This window comes from Wyeomyia smithii, chromosome 3 (genome assembly GCF_029784165.1).
Source record: "Wyeomyia smithii strain HCP4-BCI-WySm-NY-G18 chromosome 3, ASM2978416v1, whole genome shotgun sequence".
Taxonomy (NCBI): domain Eukaryota; kingdom Metazoa; phylum Arthropoda; class Insecta; order Diptera; family Culicidae; genus Wyeomyia; species Wyeomyia smithii.
The window spans coordinates 167,219,697-167,233,227 of record NC_073696.1 but is presented as its reverse complement, the minus strand read 5'-3'; the positions used below and the strand labels follow the sequence as shown (position 1 = coordinate 167,233,227).

At 36.3% G+C, this 13,531-nt stretch overlaps 1 protein-coding gene across 3 annotated transcripts in view; it reads right to left on the bottom strand.

Annotated features, from left to right (window-relative positions):
• LOC129727207 (glutamate [NMDA] receptor subunit 1-like) overlaps positions 1–10,147 on the bottom strand; it is a 476,845-nt gene extending 466,698 nt beyond the window's left edge. For 2 of the 3 annotated variants that reach the window (XR_008728508.1, XM_055684780.1), the window contains exons 1-3: positions 9,990–10,147; positions 8,464–8,629; positions 8,283–8,405 (exon numbers count right to left, since the gene is read on the bottom strand). Coding sequence is in view for 2 of the 3 variants with exons in the window: in XM_055684780.1 (XP_055540755.1) it covers positions 8,283–8,405; positions 8,464–8,610 (270 nt within the window). In the remaining variant the exon portion in view is untranslated. Of the gene's footprint in view, positions 1–8,282; positions 8,406–8,463; positions 8,630–9,502; positions 9,533–9,989 lie in introns of all 3 variants that reach the window. The other variant, XM_055684781.1, reaches the window with a different exon arrangement.
• Between the last annotated feature and the right edge of the window lie 3,384 nt (positions 10,148–13,531).

The window sequence follows — 13,531 nt, the reverse complement described above, 5'->3', positions numbered from 1 at the left end:
GTGGAACTTTCTCCTTTTTCAAAGAAATTTCACTCTGAATAGTTTTACTTTCGAACATTTCAATTTCGCCGGCTTCTTGCTCAGGCAGAATATCAAATATTTTTTCACTGCATAAGCTAGTTTCAGAAAGAAATGCCTCTCTGTTCCTCCCCGTAGCGATGCGTGGTTTCTTTTTTCGTCCTGCCATTTCCGGTGATACGAAAAAAGTTGAAAAATAATATCAAATTACGAATAGGTAGTCTTGAGAAAGATTGATGTAAGCTAACTTTCAGGTAATCTTTAAAAAACGCACTGACAAAACACAAACTTTGAAGCTATAGGCATTCAAAGACCAGTCCACAAGCAACCGAAAACATGCTGACCTGTCGAGCAGCTCACTAGTGATGGGAAACTTATCGATAAATGATGGTCATCGATATTATCGTTAATTTTTTGACGTTAGCGATAATTATCGATATTATACGGGTGAACACAAGTCAGTGCGGCTGGTTACTGGAGGAGACCCAAAAGAAGGAGACCTCACCTACCCTACCCCAGGAGTTGCTTCTGCCGCTAGGTATTTGTTGGGTGCTGCTATTCGACAAGATTTAGCATTGTTGGGGGTGGTGCGGGCGAACCTTTAGCCCCGGGTGTCACTGAGTTTCTGAGAAATAATGGTAACTAATAAGGTATTTATAGATTTTAGTTTCCTAAGAACAGATGATTCGACAACTTAGTACTGGAGAACTTTAAAAAAATATCCAAACTTTTTGCACCATCTCATAAAAAGCAATAATACGAAATTGTAATAAAATGCTTAAAGTATCTGTTACCCAACAAACAATTTTTAGTTCCACTAAAAATCCAAATCAACGAAATTGTTGCGCCAAAAAATATCCTGGGGTAGAAAAAATAATTGAGATAAATAAAATTCTCTCGAATTTTAAATGGCCAGAACTTTACGAAAAATGAATCAATTTTGATAACCGGTTTCATTTCACTGGAAAACAGTATTATATTAGTATTACTTGGGAACTTGGTGTGACCAACCTACACCGAAAATCTTTCGGATTTCAAGAGTGTGTGTCAAAGTGTACATTTTTGCAATACATAGAACGTTTTAGGCAACTAAATTGTCTATCTAAAATACTTCATTTAAAAAAATCTGAGATCACCGATATTTTCTAAAATCATTTTTTGTTTTTAAAATTATATTTTTATCAGAGTAGGATCTTTAACTCAATTTTTTATATTTTTGAAGGAAAGTTCAGATGATTTTTACTAAAATATATTGATTCATAAGAAAAAGGTTCAAATACAGTTGGGTTTTCTTAGGCGGGGGATACATGCCTCGTGAAAAACCTAAATTAATCAACCTAGCGGTCAGACCCAGCCTTTCTCATTCAAACTTTTATTTGTAAAAATAGATTTACATGAGCGGGGGCCTAGTGTGGTTGGTAACGTCTCCGCCAACCACGCTCAACGCCTGGGTTCGAATCCCACTGCCGACATAGGTGTCGATGGTTGTGAGGTGGCGTGATCCACTCACAACCAACCCAACTGGTCTAGATTCAATCCTAGCCGACACCGGGACATTTTCTGAGGCAAAAAATCTCTGCGATCACGCCTTCCATCGCATGAGGAAGTAAAGCCGTTGGCGCCGGTCCGTTAATAAACGGGTCGTGAGTTAGGGTCCTGGGTGTGGAGTCGCCTCCCTGGGCATCGGTGATTGGCCACAACAGTGGCGGAACTAGACCGACAGAAAATAAGCGAGAATAAAAAAAAAAGATTTACATGAACGCTTCAATCCAATAAATGTAAATTGACTCTTTATGTTCTAAAATATTGATGTTGTAATATATACATATAAAAATGTAGTTTGGTCTGTCTGTCTGTTTGATCCATATAGGCTCGAAAACTACCGAACCGATCGACGTGAAAATTTGTATAAAATGATATGAAAATTTTTGGTCCCGATAAAGGTTCCTATGTTGAGACCCCCCCCCCCCCTCTTCTAGAAAGTATGGGTCCAATAGAAATGAAACATACATTTCTGCACAACTCAAGAACAAACCAAGCAAATGAAACCGAATTTGGCATGTGGATGTTTTAATGGGTAATGAATATGTCCATAATGGTTCGACGCCCTTCCCTCTTATGGAAGCACATGTTTCTGCACAAATTTCTGCACATCTCGCGAACTAGTCAACTTAATGGAACCATATTTGGCAGGTGAATGTTTTTAGTGGTAACAAATATGTTTCATAATCGAACTCAGGGAACATTTTGGATTGTAAGATGGCAACTTCCGGTTTCTGGAAAACAGCCAAAAATGGACGATTTCCACCCAATATAATAATATCCGGATAAAGAAAGATACACAGGAGCTAAATTCGACCACAGATACCATTTTGAATTCTAAGATGGCGACTTCCGGTTTCGGAAAAACAGCGGCAAACGACCAAATACCACCCAATATGGGTATTTTCGGAATCGTAATGATGCACTGGAGCCACAAATCGACTTCAGACACCATTATGAATTGTAGGATGGCAACTTGTGGTTTCTGGAAAACAGCCAAAAATGACCGATTTCCGTCTAAGATGAGTATCTCCGGATCTAGAATGATACACAGCAGCTGAAATCGACCATAGACCCCATTTTGGATTCTAGGTTGGCGACTTCCGGTTCCTGGGAAACAGCGGAAAATGATCGAATTACACCCAATATAGGTGTTTCTTCAACCAGAATGACGCCCAGAGGCCAGAAATTATCTTAAATACCATTTTGAAATCCAAGATGGCGACTTCCGGTTTGTGGAAAACAGCCTGAAATTACCTAATACCATCCAAAATGAGTATCTCTGGAACCAGAATGATGCAATGAGCTAACGATTGACCTCAAGCACCATTTTGAATCGCTAAATGGCAACTTCTAGGAAACAGTCAAAAATGACCAAATAATACTCAACATAATCGAGATGATGCATAGAAACCAAACATTGACCCTTGACACCATTTTGAATTAAAAGACGACCACTGTTAGTTTCTGGAAAACAACCAAAATAACTAAACACCTCCCAATATGAGTATTTCCGGTGTCAGATTGATGCCAGAAAATTTGCTGAAAATGACCAGATACCACCCAATATGAATATATTCAGAATTAGGGCGATGTACACAAGCCAATAGCCGAGGATGTTGTCATTTCGATAAAACCAATCATTTCAAACGATTTGTCTTTTGACTTTGATCATATCCTATGGCCGATTCGTCGTGCATTTGCAGACTTTAAGCAAGGAATCAATGAACGTTCAAATAGTACAAAACCACATTTTAATTATGTTGAGACTACATATATCAATCAAAGCAGGTATAGTTTTAAATAGCCTTTGAATTCCTTTTCTTTCCATAACTTTTAAGCCACATATCAAATTGTTATGAAGTTTGTTATTTGTAATTTTGAGAGATGACTCGTTCGTATGACACTAGTTATGTTCAAATAAGTCATGTAATCTTTAAAATAATAGACTTTCGTTGTTTTATTAACAATTTAATAAATAACGGTGGCTTAAGTTCAATTATAATCAAATGAAATGGGAACGTGTAGGGCAGCCAAACTTTGAAACCACGTGTTCAATCATAATTCATCAGTTAACCCTTAACTAGTCCGCTCATCTGATAATTATATTGATCAAATCAGTTGTGTAGTTTCTGAGATAATGAAGCTTCGTGATTTTCACATTTTGGTACTTTACAGACGAAGTTACAGTCCGATTACAGTAAAATTCAATAGGGTGTAACGAGGCAGCTAGACTTATTGGTTGACACTAATTTTGTGGAAATCGGGTCAGACATCTCTGAGAAAAAAGAGTGAGTTCAAGTAGTCTTCGGAATATGTTCCTTTTCATAGCTGGATTTCACATTTTTAAACATAACAGGCAAAGCAATAGTCTGATTGCAAAACAAATCAATAGGGTCTTATGAGGCAACTAGACCTTCCATTTGACACTGATTTTATGAAAATCGGTTCAGCCATCTCTGAGAAACATGAGTGAGATTAAGTAGTCTCCAAAACACGTTTCTTGTCATAACTTTTGAACCACAAGTTCAATCTTTATGAAATTCAAAAGTTAAGGGTTTTTCAGGTAGCGCGTTCATTTGAAATCAATTTTTTTCAAATCGGTTGTGTAGTTTTCGAGATAATGATGTTTCATGATTTTTACATTTCGATACATAACCTCTAAACTAAAAATCCGATTACAATGAAATTCAATAGGGCCTTATGGGAAAAAAAGAGACCTTTCATTTGCAATTAATTTCATGAAAATCGGTTCAGCCATCTCTGAGAAAAGTGAGTGAGAATAAAAATCTGCACATACACACACACATACAGAAAATGCTCAGCTCGCCGAGCTGAGTCGAGTGATATATGCCATTCGGCCCTTTGGAGCACTTTTATACTCTCGCATTTGCAAGTGATTGTTATACCTTTCTAGGAGAAAGGCAAAAACCATGTTAATTCAGAAATCCGTTTGATAAACTGCTTTAATTCAAAAATTCGCGTAAAAAATCACGTTGGTTTGAAAATCTGCATAAATAACCTTTTAGAGAAAATCCGCTTGAAAATAATCTGACCTTTTTAAATGTTAATCCAGATAAATTTTCAAACGCAAGTTTGCAAAGTTGCTTGGTTTAACAAGACCTGCACACCCACAATGTTCGATTAAATTCTGCTACACACCTAAAATTTATTGCCGGGTTTCGGTAATTTTTGCCGAGAACGGCACCACTGAGTGCTCGGTTAAAAAAATAATGACAGCTGTCATATTTTTTCGTAAATCTCGGTTCAACCTTACTGAAATCTTGGCATAAAATAATACCGAGCTACTACTGCCGAGATTACGGATATTTTGTGCTGAAATTTCAGTTAGGTTGAACCGAGATTTACGAAAAAATGTGACAGCTGTCATTATTTTTTAAACCGAGCACTCAGTGGTGCCGTTCTCGGCAAAAAATACCGAGACCTGGCAATAAATTTTAGGTGTGTAGAGTGCTGCAAGCTCAAAGAAAATTAGAACCCAACAGGGAAAAAACCGCCAAAATCAACACCCATACTTGATAAATTCATACCTCGATGATTCCTTGGCGAATTTTCAATCTTTGGCTACCAATGAACCCGAAATAAATTATGATTTATTGACAACATATAAACCTAAGTGAAATAGAATGTTAGGGAAAGTTCTACGCGTTGCAAAAATGTACACTCAGTGTTGTTAGTCTCGCTCGTAAGCGGCATGCAACACCTCATGTGAGGCTCTCGGTGATGCCGCTTTCACACAGTAGAGAATTCTCTATTCAAGCTATTTCTCGTTCTTTCTTGCTCGCATTTACTCCCGAGATCATATGCACGCACTCCCGTCTACTCTCCTCGTGTGTACTCGTGTGTACCTGTTCCCCAACTCGCGAGAACTACTAGCCGAAGACAATTGTTTCAAGATGCTTTGCGATGGTTGCATAGGGAAAAAAATGATAGGGTATCGGACTACTTCGGCAGCGGTTCGCTTCGGCTGGTTTTGCATTAGACTGCTGTAAAAAACTTACCGAAGCAGTCCGATACCCCACTGTCGGTGCATGAAGCTAAACCGGGAAGAAAGCATTTTCGTTTTCGAGCACAGTTTTTCAAGCACTCCTAGTTGAGCAATTTTAGTCGAGTACTGCTACTCACTAGCAGGAACTCGCGTACTCTTTTACGGTAGCTGAGTAGCAATACGAAAGAGTTTGTTCGTGTCGGTGCGTGCTTGCTGCTACTCAAGGGAATGCATGAAGAAGAAAGAGTATCTCCAAAGACTCGAGAAGCATAACATATGTTTCGTTCTCAAGCAGAAAGGAGAAGAAAGGTTTTGCTTCTCGCTCGATTTGCATCGCTGTGTACACTTTGGCGCACACTCCGGAAATCCGAAACATTTCCAGTGACCCTTGGTCACGTCCAGTTCTCAAGTAATACTAGGAAACTAGGACAGTTTTCCAATAAAATGAAACCTGTTTTGTCAGAATTGATTCATTTTTCGTGAAGTTTTGGCCATTCAAAAATTGACAGAATTTTGCCTGCTTCAATTATTTCCCTAATTATACAACCTTCAAAATGAACTTCGGCTGAAACTACTCCGTAGAAAACACTGCCGGCGTAAAACCCGAAGACTCTCCAAAATAAACTGTTTAACTCGTCCGGTTGTTTGAATTTTCATTCGCAGTATCGTAAAATTTGTCATTCAAGGCCTTAACACAATGGATACGTTGCGGCTGCGTTTGCGGCAATTTGACAGTTAGCCCATACATTTACTGTCACATTGACGTCAACGCAACGCAAACGTATCCATTCTGTTTGGGCCATCACTGTCTCTGTTTTTACACAAATTTATATAGCAAAATTGCATTTGTCGATTAACGTTTGCGGTAAAAAATGGACAAAAATTGCCGATTTTTCATAGGTTTACCTTTAATCGCACTGATGAAACTACTCATGCATCATCAATCATAGTAACCCATGAGTTAGCAAAAAAAATTTGACAGCTCTATCAGTCAAACTCTAACTGTGATGACGAAAAAAGTCAAGCTACTCCGTTCAAAAGTGTGCGCGTTCAAAGAACGGTACCCCGCCGCGTCAAAAACGGACATCGTGCGGCACTTTGTGGACGCCGGGTATGCCGGTTCTGGCATCTACAACATCTTGACACTATTGGACAACGATCAGAGCATCGAAAGAAAGCCCGGTTCCGGACGACCAACGACCCTGCGCGACAAGAAGCTTCAAAGGATGCTGAAGAGGAAGACCGAGGGAAAAGTGGCTAAATCGCTGCGTGCACTTGGCCGAGAGGTTGGGGTATGCTCTAAAACAGTGAAAAAGTATCTAGAGAACATGGACATACATGCAGGAAGCGGCAGTCCCGTCTACTGGTCTCGGAGCTGCAGGCAATGACGCAGCGACAGCGGTTGAATAAGATGGTCAAGTCGATTTTCCCGGCGAATCGCGACGCGGCAGTGGTATTGGACGACTAGACCTATCTCACCCTGGATGGCAACGACTAGCAGGGCTCTTCGTATTTTACCTCCCCCACGAAGGAAGTGAGCACCGAGATAAAGTTTATTTCACAGACCAAGCTCCCAAAGAAGGTGCGGCTGTGGCTGACAATCAGCGAGAAAGGGATGTTAAAGTTGCTCTTCTTTCGCTCCGGGCTGGCCGTGAACGGGGAAATTTATAGTACGAAGTGCCTGACAGAAGTTGCGACGTTCATCAAGAAATACCATAAGCGCGAAGACACGGTGTTCTGGTCAAATTTGACGTCGGTCAACTACTCGAAGCGATCGTTGGAGAAGATGGAGCGGCTGAATATCGATGTGGTACCGAAGTCGGCGAATCCGCTCAATGTCCCCCACCTACTTCCCATCGAGAATTTCTGGACAAACTTGAAGCGCAAGACCTATTCCAACAATTTTGTCGCGAAAACGGAGGAGGAATTAATAAAAAAAAACGAAGAAAGAGCCATGGCGAATGTTCCGGTTAACTGCCGGAAGGCTGCACGCAAGGACGTAATATTTTTTTTTTGATGAAGCTAACATGATGACTTTCCATGGGAAATTTATTCAACTCAATTATCTGTCATAGTTTTTTTTCATCACCATCTGAAATAGTTTTTTTTTTCATCGCCATCTGAAAAAATTTTTTTACCGCAAACGTTAGCTGTCAAATTATCGATACTTATCAATAATATCGATAAAAGCCCCGGAATTATCGATTGTTATCGATGTCCGTTTTGGGCGATATTTCCCATCACTGACGCACTGATATCATATGATATCCGGTATAGTGTAAACAAGGCATAGGTTACATTCAAATAAAAAAATGGTTGATAATTTTTTTCCGTATTTGCAAATGATCTTGTATGATTTTGCTGTTCTGTGGTAAACCACAACATGTAAATTTTTATATAGGTTAAAACAAAATATTACATGTAAAACATTCCAGAATCCTCGAAAAAGATGAAATAAATCATCTGCTAAATCAGCGGCTTAAAACACACTCAAAAGCCGAAAATCGCCCCCGGATTTGTGTTTGTCATAGGAAACTTCAAATTTTCGATCACTTTTAACACCTTATGATCACTCGTACAAACAATCGTTTCGAAGCCAGCATTAAGTTAGCGCGAAGGATTACATGTCAAACATTAAATTCAGCTGAGGAATGAAAACAAAATACAAACAAAAAATATACTTGTAGTAAGAAAAACACTTTAAAACACTTACTCGTCTTGATATCAAATGCTTACAAACATCTAGAGCTGTTTTGATCGGATTTTTATCAATTCGTATAGTTTTGTCGTAATACGTAACACCTCTGGGAACATATTGTTGATCAAAATTAAGATGCTGAAAAATTTAAAGTTTGATCAATATAGCTAAGTTACAACCAATATTTATAACTTACTGCTATAACCATGGAAAAATGGGTCTCGCTATCATTATTACTCAGTACGCCTCCGATATTAAAGAATGACGGGTATTCATTTGCAGTTTTCTGTGAAGCTACATAGAGAAGCTGTAAAAACAGCTGTAGCTCAAACACAAACTTCATATTTAGGTTCTGTGGATACCTACGGAAACGATTAATATATTATTGAGCCGTTATTCAAAGATATATTTTCATCAATTAACATACAATCTGAAGCAAAAAAAAACTTTTTGTACATAACACGATAAACCAAAAAAAAGTGCTTTTGTTCTTTATATACTACCTACTGATGAGATGGCTATTTACAATCAAAATTAAAATTCGATTAAACAAAACTGTTGAAAAGAATAGGTGCCTATGAATATCATTTGAAAGAGGCAAGGGGGTGGAAGTTTTTGGGATTGTGTACCTACTATTCTTCGAATTGAAACGACGAGCGATTTTAATCTTAATATGTTAAACGTAATTGCTGTAATTTTGATATTGATTGTCTCAATGGATCAAATTCAAATCAATCACAACAATTCATGGATTTTTTCAATGCTATCAGAAACAATTGTGAATGTACAGAATTTCGAGATACTCCCGTTCATCAATTAATTATGTGTTTTCGAATTTTAGTAATGTTCATTCCTTTATAGAGTTCAATTGAAAATTACAGATCATGAGACAATTTGTGTTTTACTAAAGAATGATCAAAACCACTGCTGCTGCTGCTTTAGCTGTTCTCATTAAACCGGTTCGAAATCGGCCATCCTATGCTAATTGTCATTAGTCTACTTTTCAAACGTCAAAGAGATGAAAAGTACACACAATTAAACAAAAGTAACGATAACATGTTTTTCGCACGCATATTTCAGACAAAAATTTAGCACTCTTTCAAATCTTGCTCAAAGTAATGGGGTTTTTTGAAACAGTATTTAGCAGCTCCGACTTATGTATGCGTATGATTCCTAATTTTGTTATTTTATCATTAAATCTTAAACTTTAAAAATACACCAAAATGTCCACAAACCATAGCTTTTGTTCAGAAAATTAATTTCCACTGGAAGAAAAAAATCGATTGTTATTGACTGTCATTTTAGTTTGTAATATTTTAAGATACTTAAATTTAATTAAGGTTTATAGTGAAGCACCGAACTTAATCGACGTCTTATTTCCTTACAACAGCTCAATATTGCAAAATATTAACATCTCCTCAGTAATGAGAGATATCACATGCATGGTAGATCTAGTTAACTTGATTGTATTTTTTTATTAATATTCCTTTTACACTAGAGTTTTCTCTTTGGTAATTTCAATTATATTCAAATATATTTCTTATGACTGTAACGATTTTAGTTCACTAAAAGCTAGTGAACTCAGAAATATGAATAGATAATAGTATCAATATAGTACAGCATTCACATTCACAGAATGGCTTCTATGTTTTGTTATTAACAAAATACCCTTTTTTAACTACATACACTATCTGCTTTGCAGAACTCTAAATCATTATTTACCTAATATGATATTTTCGAAGCTTTTAACGATTAAAAATATCTTATGAAACAAATTTTCCTCAACAATGTTAAGATAAGAAAGATGTTGAATGACCTGCTTCGCTAATATCTTCTGTTTATGCTTTACATACAGCAAACTCCCTAATTTCATTCCCAGTGATGCGCATGAGCTATGCTGTTGATAGCAAAGTACTGTTTCATGAACACCAAAGCTGCTGATGGGTGGGGTTTTCATGTTTTGAGTAATGTTGAAATCACATATGGGTCATTCCATACGAAGTGTGCATGCCATTTGGACACGACCATCACAGATTTTGCTCAAAGTTGGGGGAATTATTCATCTTTGGAAAAATCCCAATTTTGGTGTCGATTAGAATACCCCCCGCTCTCTAGGACCCCCTCTTTATTGCAAAGTCACGCAATTTTTGTCAAAAATCTCTTTTTTTTTCTTACAGTTCATAGACGTAAGATGTCCGAAAAATACTGATAGATGATTTTGGAAGAAAAGAAACCAAGAAATCCAGAAAAAATATAAGTTTTGACCGGAAGTGTTGTCAGATAAATTATTTTTGTATTTGAAAACTAAATTTACATTTTTCGGCAAATGCAGCCATTTTGAGTTTAAATTTGATAATTTCATCGTGTTCCTTGGAAAATTTCACATAAGAAACAACTATCATCCCGAGGTAATATGAGCTATTCTCGAGATATTACATTTTTACGAAAAATGTTGTGAACTTCGTAGTTATTTTATTTTATAATTTATAGACGTAAGACACTCGAAAAATAGTGATAGGTATATTTGGAAGAAAATAAACCAAGGAATCCAGAAAAAAATATTGTTTTTGACCGGAAGTGTTGCCAGAGAGCTTTTTTGAATTTTAAAATTAAATTTGCATTTTCGGCCAATGCAGCTAATTTTATTTTAAATTTGATGGTTTCATCGTATTTGTCGGAAAATTTTACGTAAGAAGCACTTACCACCCCGTGGTAATATGAGCCAATCTTGAGATATAACATTCTTACGAAAAATTAATTACGAAATTCAGAACTATTTATTTTCGTTAGAATGCTATATCTCGAGATTGGCTCATACTACCTCGGGATGATAGTTGTTTCTTATGTGAAATTTTCCAAGGAACCCGATGAAATTATCAAATTTAAAATAAAAATGACTGCATTTGCCGAAAAATGTAAATTTAGTTTTAAAAAAGAAAAATAATCTATCTGGCAACACTTTCAAGCAAAAACAATATTTTTCCTAGATTCCTTGGTTTATTTTCTTCAAAATTCACCTATCACCATTTTTCGGATGTCTTACGTCTATAAATTATAAAATAAAATAATTAGCAAATTTACAACTTTTTCGTAAAAATGTTATATCCTGAGATTGGCTCATATTACCCCGGAATGATAGTTGTTTCTTATGTGAAAGTTTCCGAGGAACACGATGATATTATCAAATTTAAAATCAAAATGGCTGCATTTGCCGAAAAATGTACATTTAGTTTTCAAATACAATAATAATTTATCTGGCAATACTTCCGGTCAAAACTTATATTTTTTCTGGATTTCTTGGTTTATTTTCTTCAAAAATCATCTATAACTGTTTTTTCGGACGTCTTACGTCTATGAATTGTAAGAAAAAAAAGAGATTTTTGACAAAAAATGCGTGACTTTGCAATAAACAGGGGGGTCCCGCAGAGCGGAGGGTATTCCAATCGACACCAAATTTGGGAGTTTTCCAAAGTGCCAGTAGATGAATAATTCTCCCAAAATCTTTGATGGTCTTTTCCAAGTTTGTGCTTTTTCGTGATCACTTCGTATGGAATGACCCATATATAGGGGTAAACAGGGTAAGACCGCCCAGTTGGGTAAGACCGCCCCCGTAGTTTTAGTACCAAGTTATATAATATTTGAAAAATTTCTTTAACATGTCTATTACAGTATAATTACATAACACTTGCACCCCTTTCTTTTTTGATAGTGCGCGAACGGTCACAGAAATAATCAAAAACAACCTTTCAGCTGGCAATCAGTCAAAGCGCTATTGTTTTGCGGCAACGGGACTTAAGGTTTTTCTGTCTGAAAATCTATTGTTTTATTCGTGAATATACGTCTAACCGCTTGCCTGAATCTGTCTTCTTTCGGAAATATCGAAGGCCGTGAGTAATCTTGACATTTTGACTACTTTTTCGATGGAATATGAAAATGTTCCACTGGGGGTAACGTCGCCCACTATACAGGGGGTAAAACCGCCACGTATACAACTGCTTGTTGTTTTACTTCAAGACCCAAATGCCTCGACACTACAAAGGGAATATTTACAGGGTCAGTGAAGCAATTTCAAGCCACATAAGAAAACGATGTTAATCGACCATTATCGATTTGGTTGAAACTTTTCTAGTAATATTTTTTTACAGCGACTAATTTCTGAAAAAGTCAACTTGTGTAAAAATGGTATTAATGAACAAAAACAATTTTAGAGCCAGGACGGTTTGTTTGATCGATATGACGTCTCCCGCAGAGTTTAAAATAGTAGTTTTTACTTCCGAAAAAAGTATACACTGTAGAAAATTTAAAAAAAATATAAAAATGGAACTAAATTTTTGTTTACCTAATTTATTAAAAAAATCATGTTTTTGCCTGCAAAATCTACAAAAGGTAAGCTAAAATTTGATGGCTGTTGGATCATGGAGTAAAAGAAATATTAATAGCTTAAATTTTGTAAAGAATGTTTTTTGGGCGGTTTGTTTGATGTATAGAGTCGTTGGTAATTTTGTTCTTCAAAAAAAAAAAAAACAGAAACATTGAAAATATTCATAAAAAAATAATTATTATTATTATTACTCTATACATAATAAGTCTTTAAAAAGTCATACAGACAGGTTTAATGAGTTTCTATTTTTAACTTAAAGACAGGTTTATTATAAATTGAATATCTTGAAAAACCCCAATTCTGAAATATCTATTTATTTTGAAAACCACAAAAAGTTACCTTAACACATTGATTTGAACTTGAATAATCAAAAAACAAAAAAAGTTAAAACTTAGAAAAAAAAAACTTTTCATTTTCACAGTGTAAATTTAATAAAAAAGAAAAAAAATACCATCTACAACTTTGTCAAAGACACTATATTGATAAAATCACCCGTCTGGCCCTAAAAATATTTGTTATCCTCAAAAAATGGTGGGCGATCTTACCCCGCTGGTGGGCGGGCTTAACCCGCATGAAAAAGATCTGCACATTTTCAATGAATTTTTTAAACTGAAAAAAAAGTTGGAAAATAAACAAAAATATTTTCTGTTCATATTTTTTAAATGCGGGTATTGAATAGAAGAACCTCTTAGCAAAGAAAAATGAAATTGCAGCCTCAACTTTTTTTTCTATAAACAGAATCGCTTAAGGGGGCGGTCTTACCCCGCTTACCCCTAAGTCATTCACAATCGGCGGTATTGTTGTTAAATTGTCCCCGTCCCAATAGGTCAATTTGTTTTTGCTTCCATGAGCATAATATGATGTTTCGAAGGTAAAAGTTTTC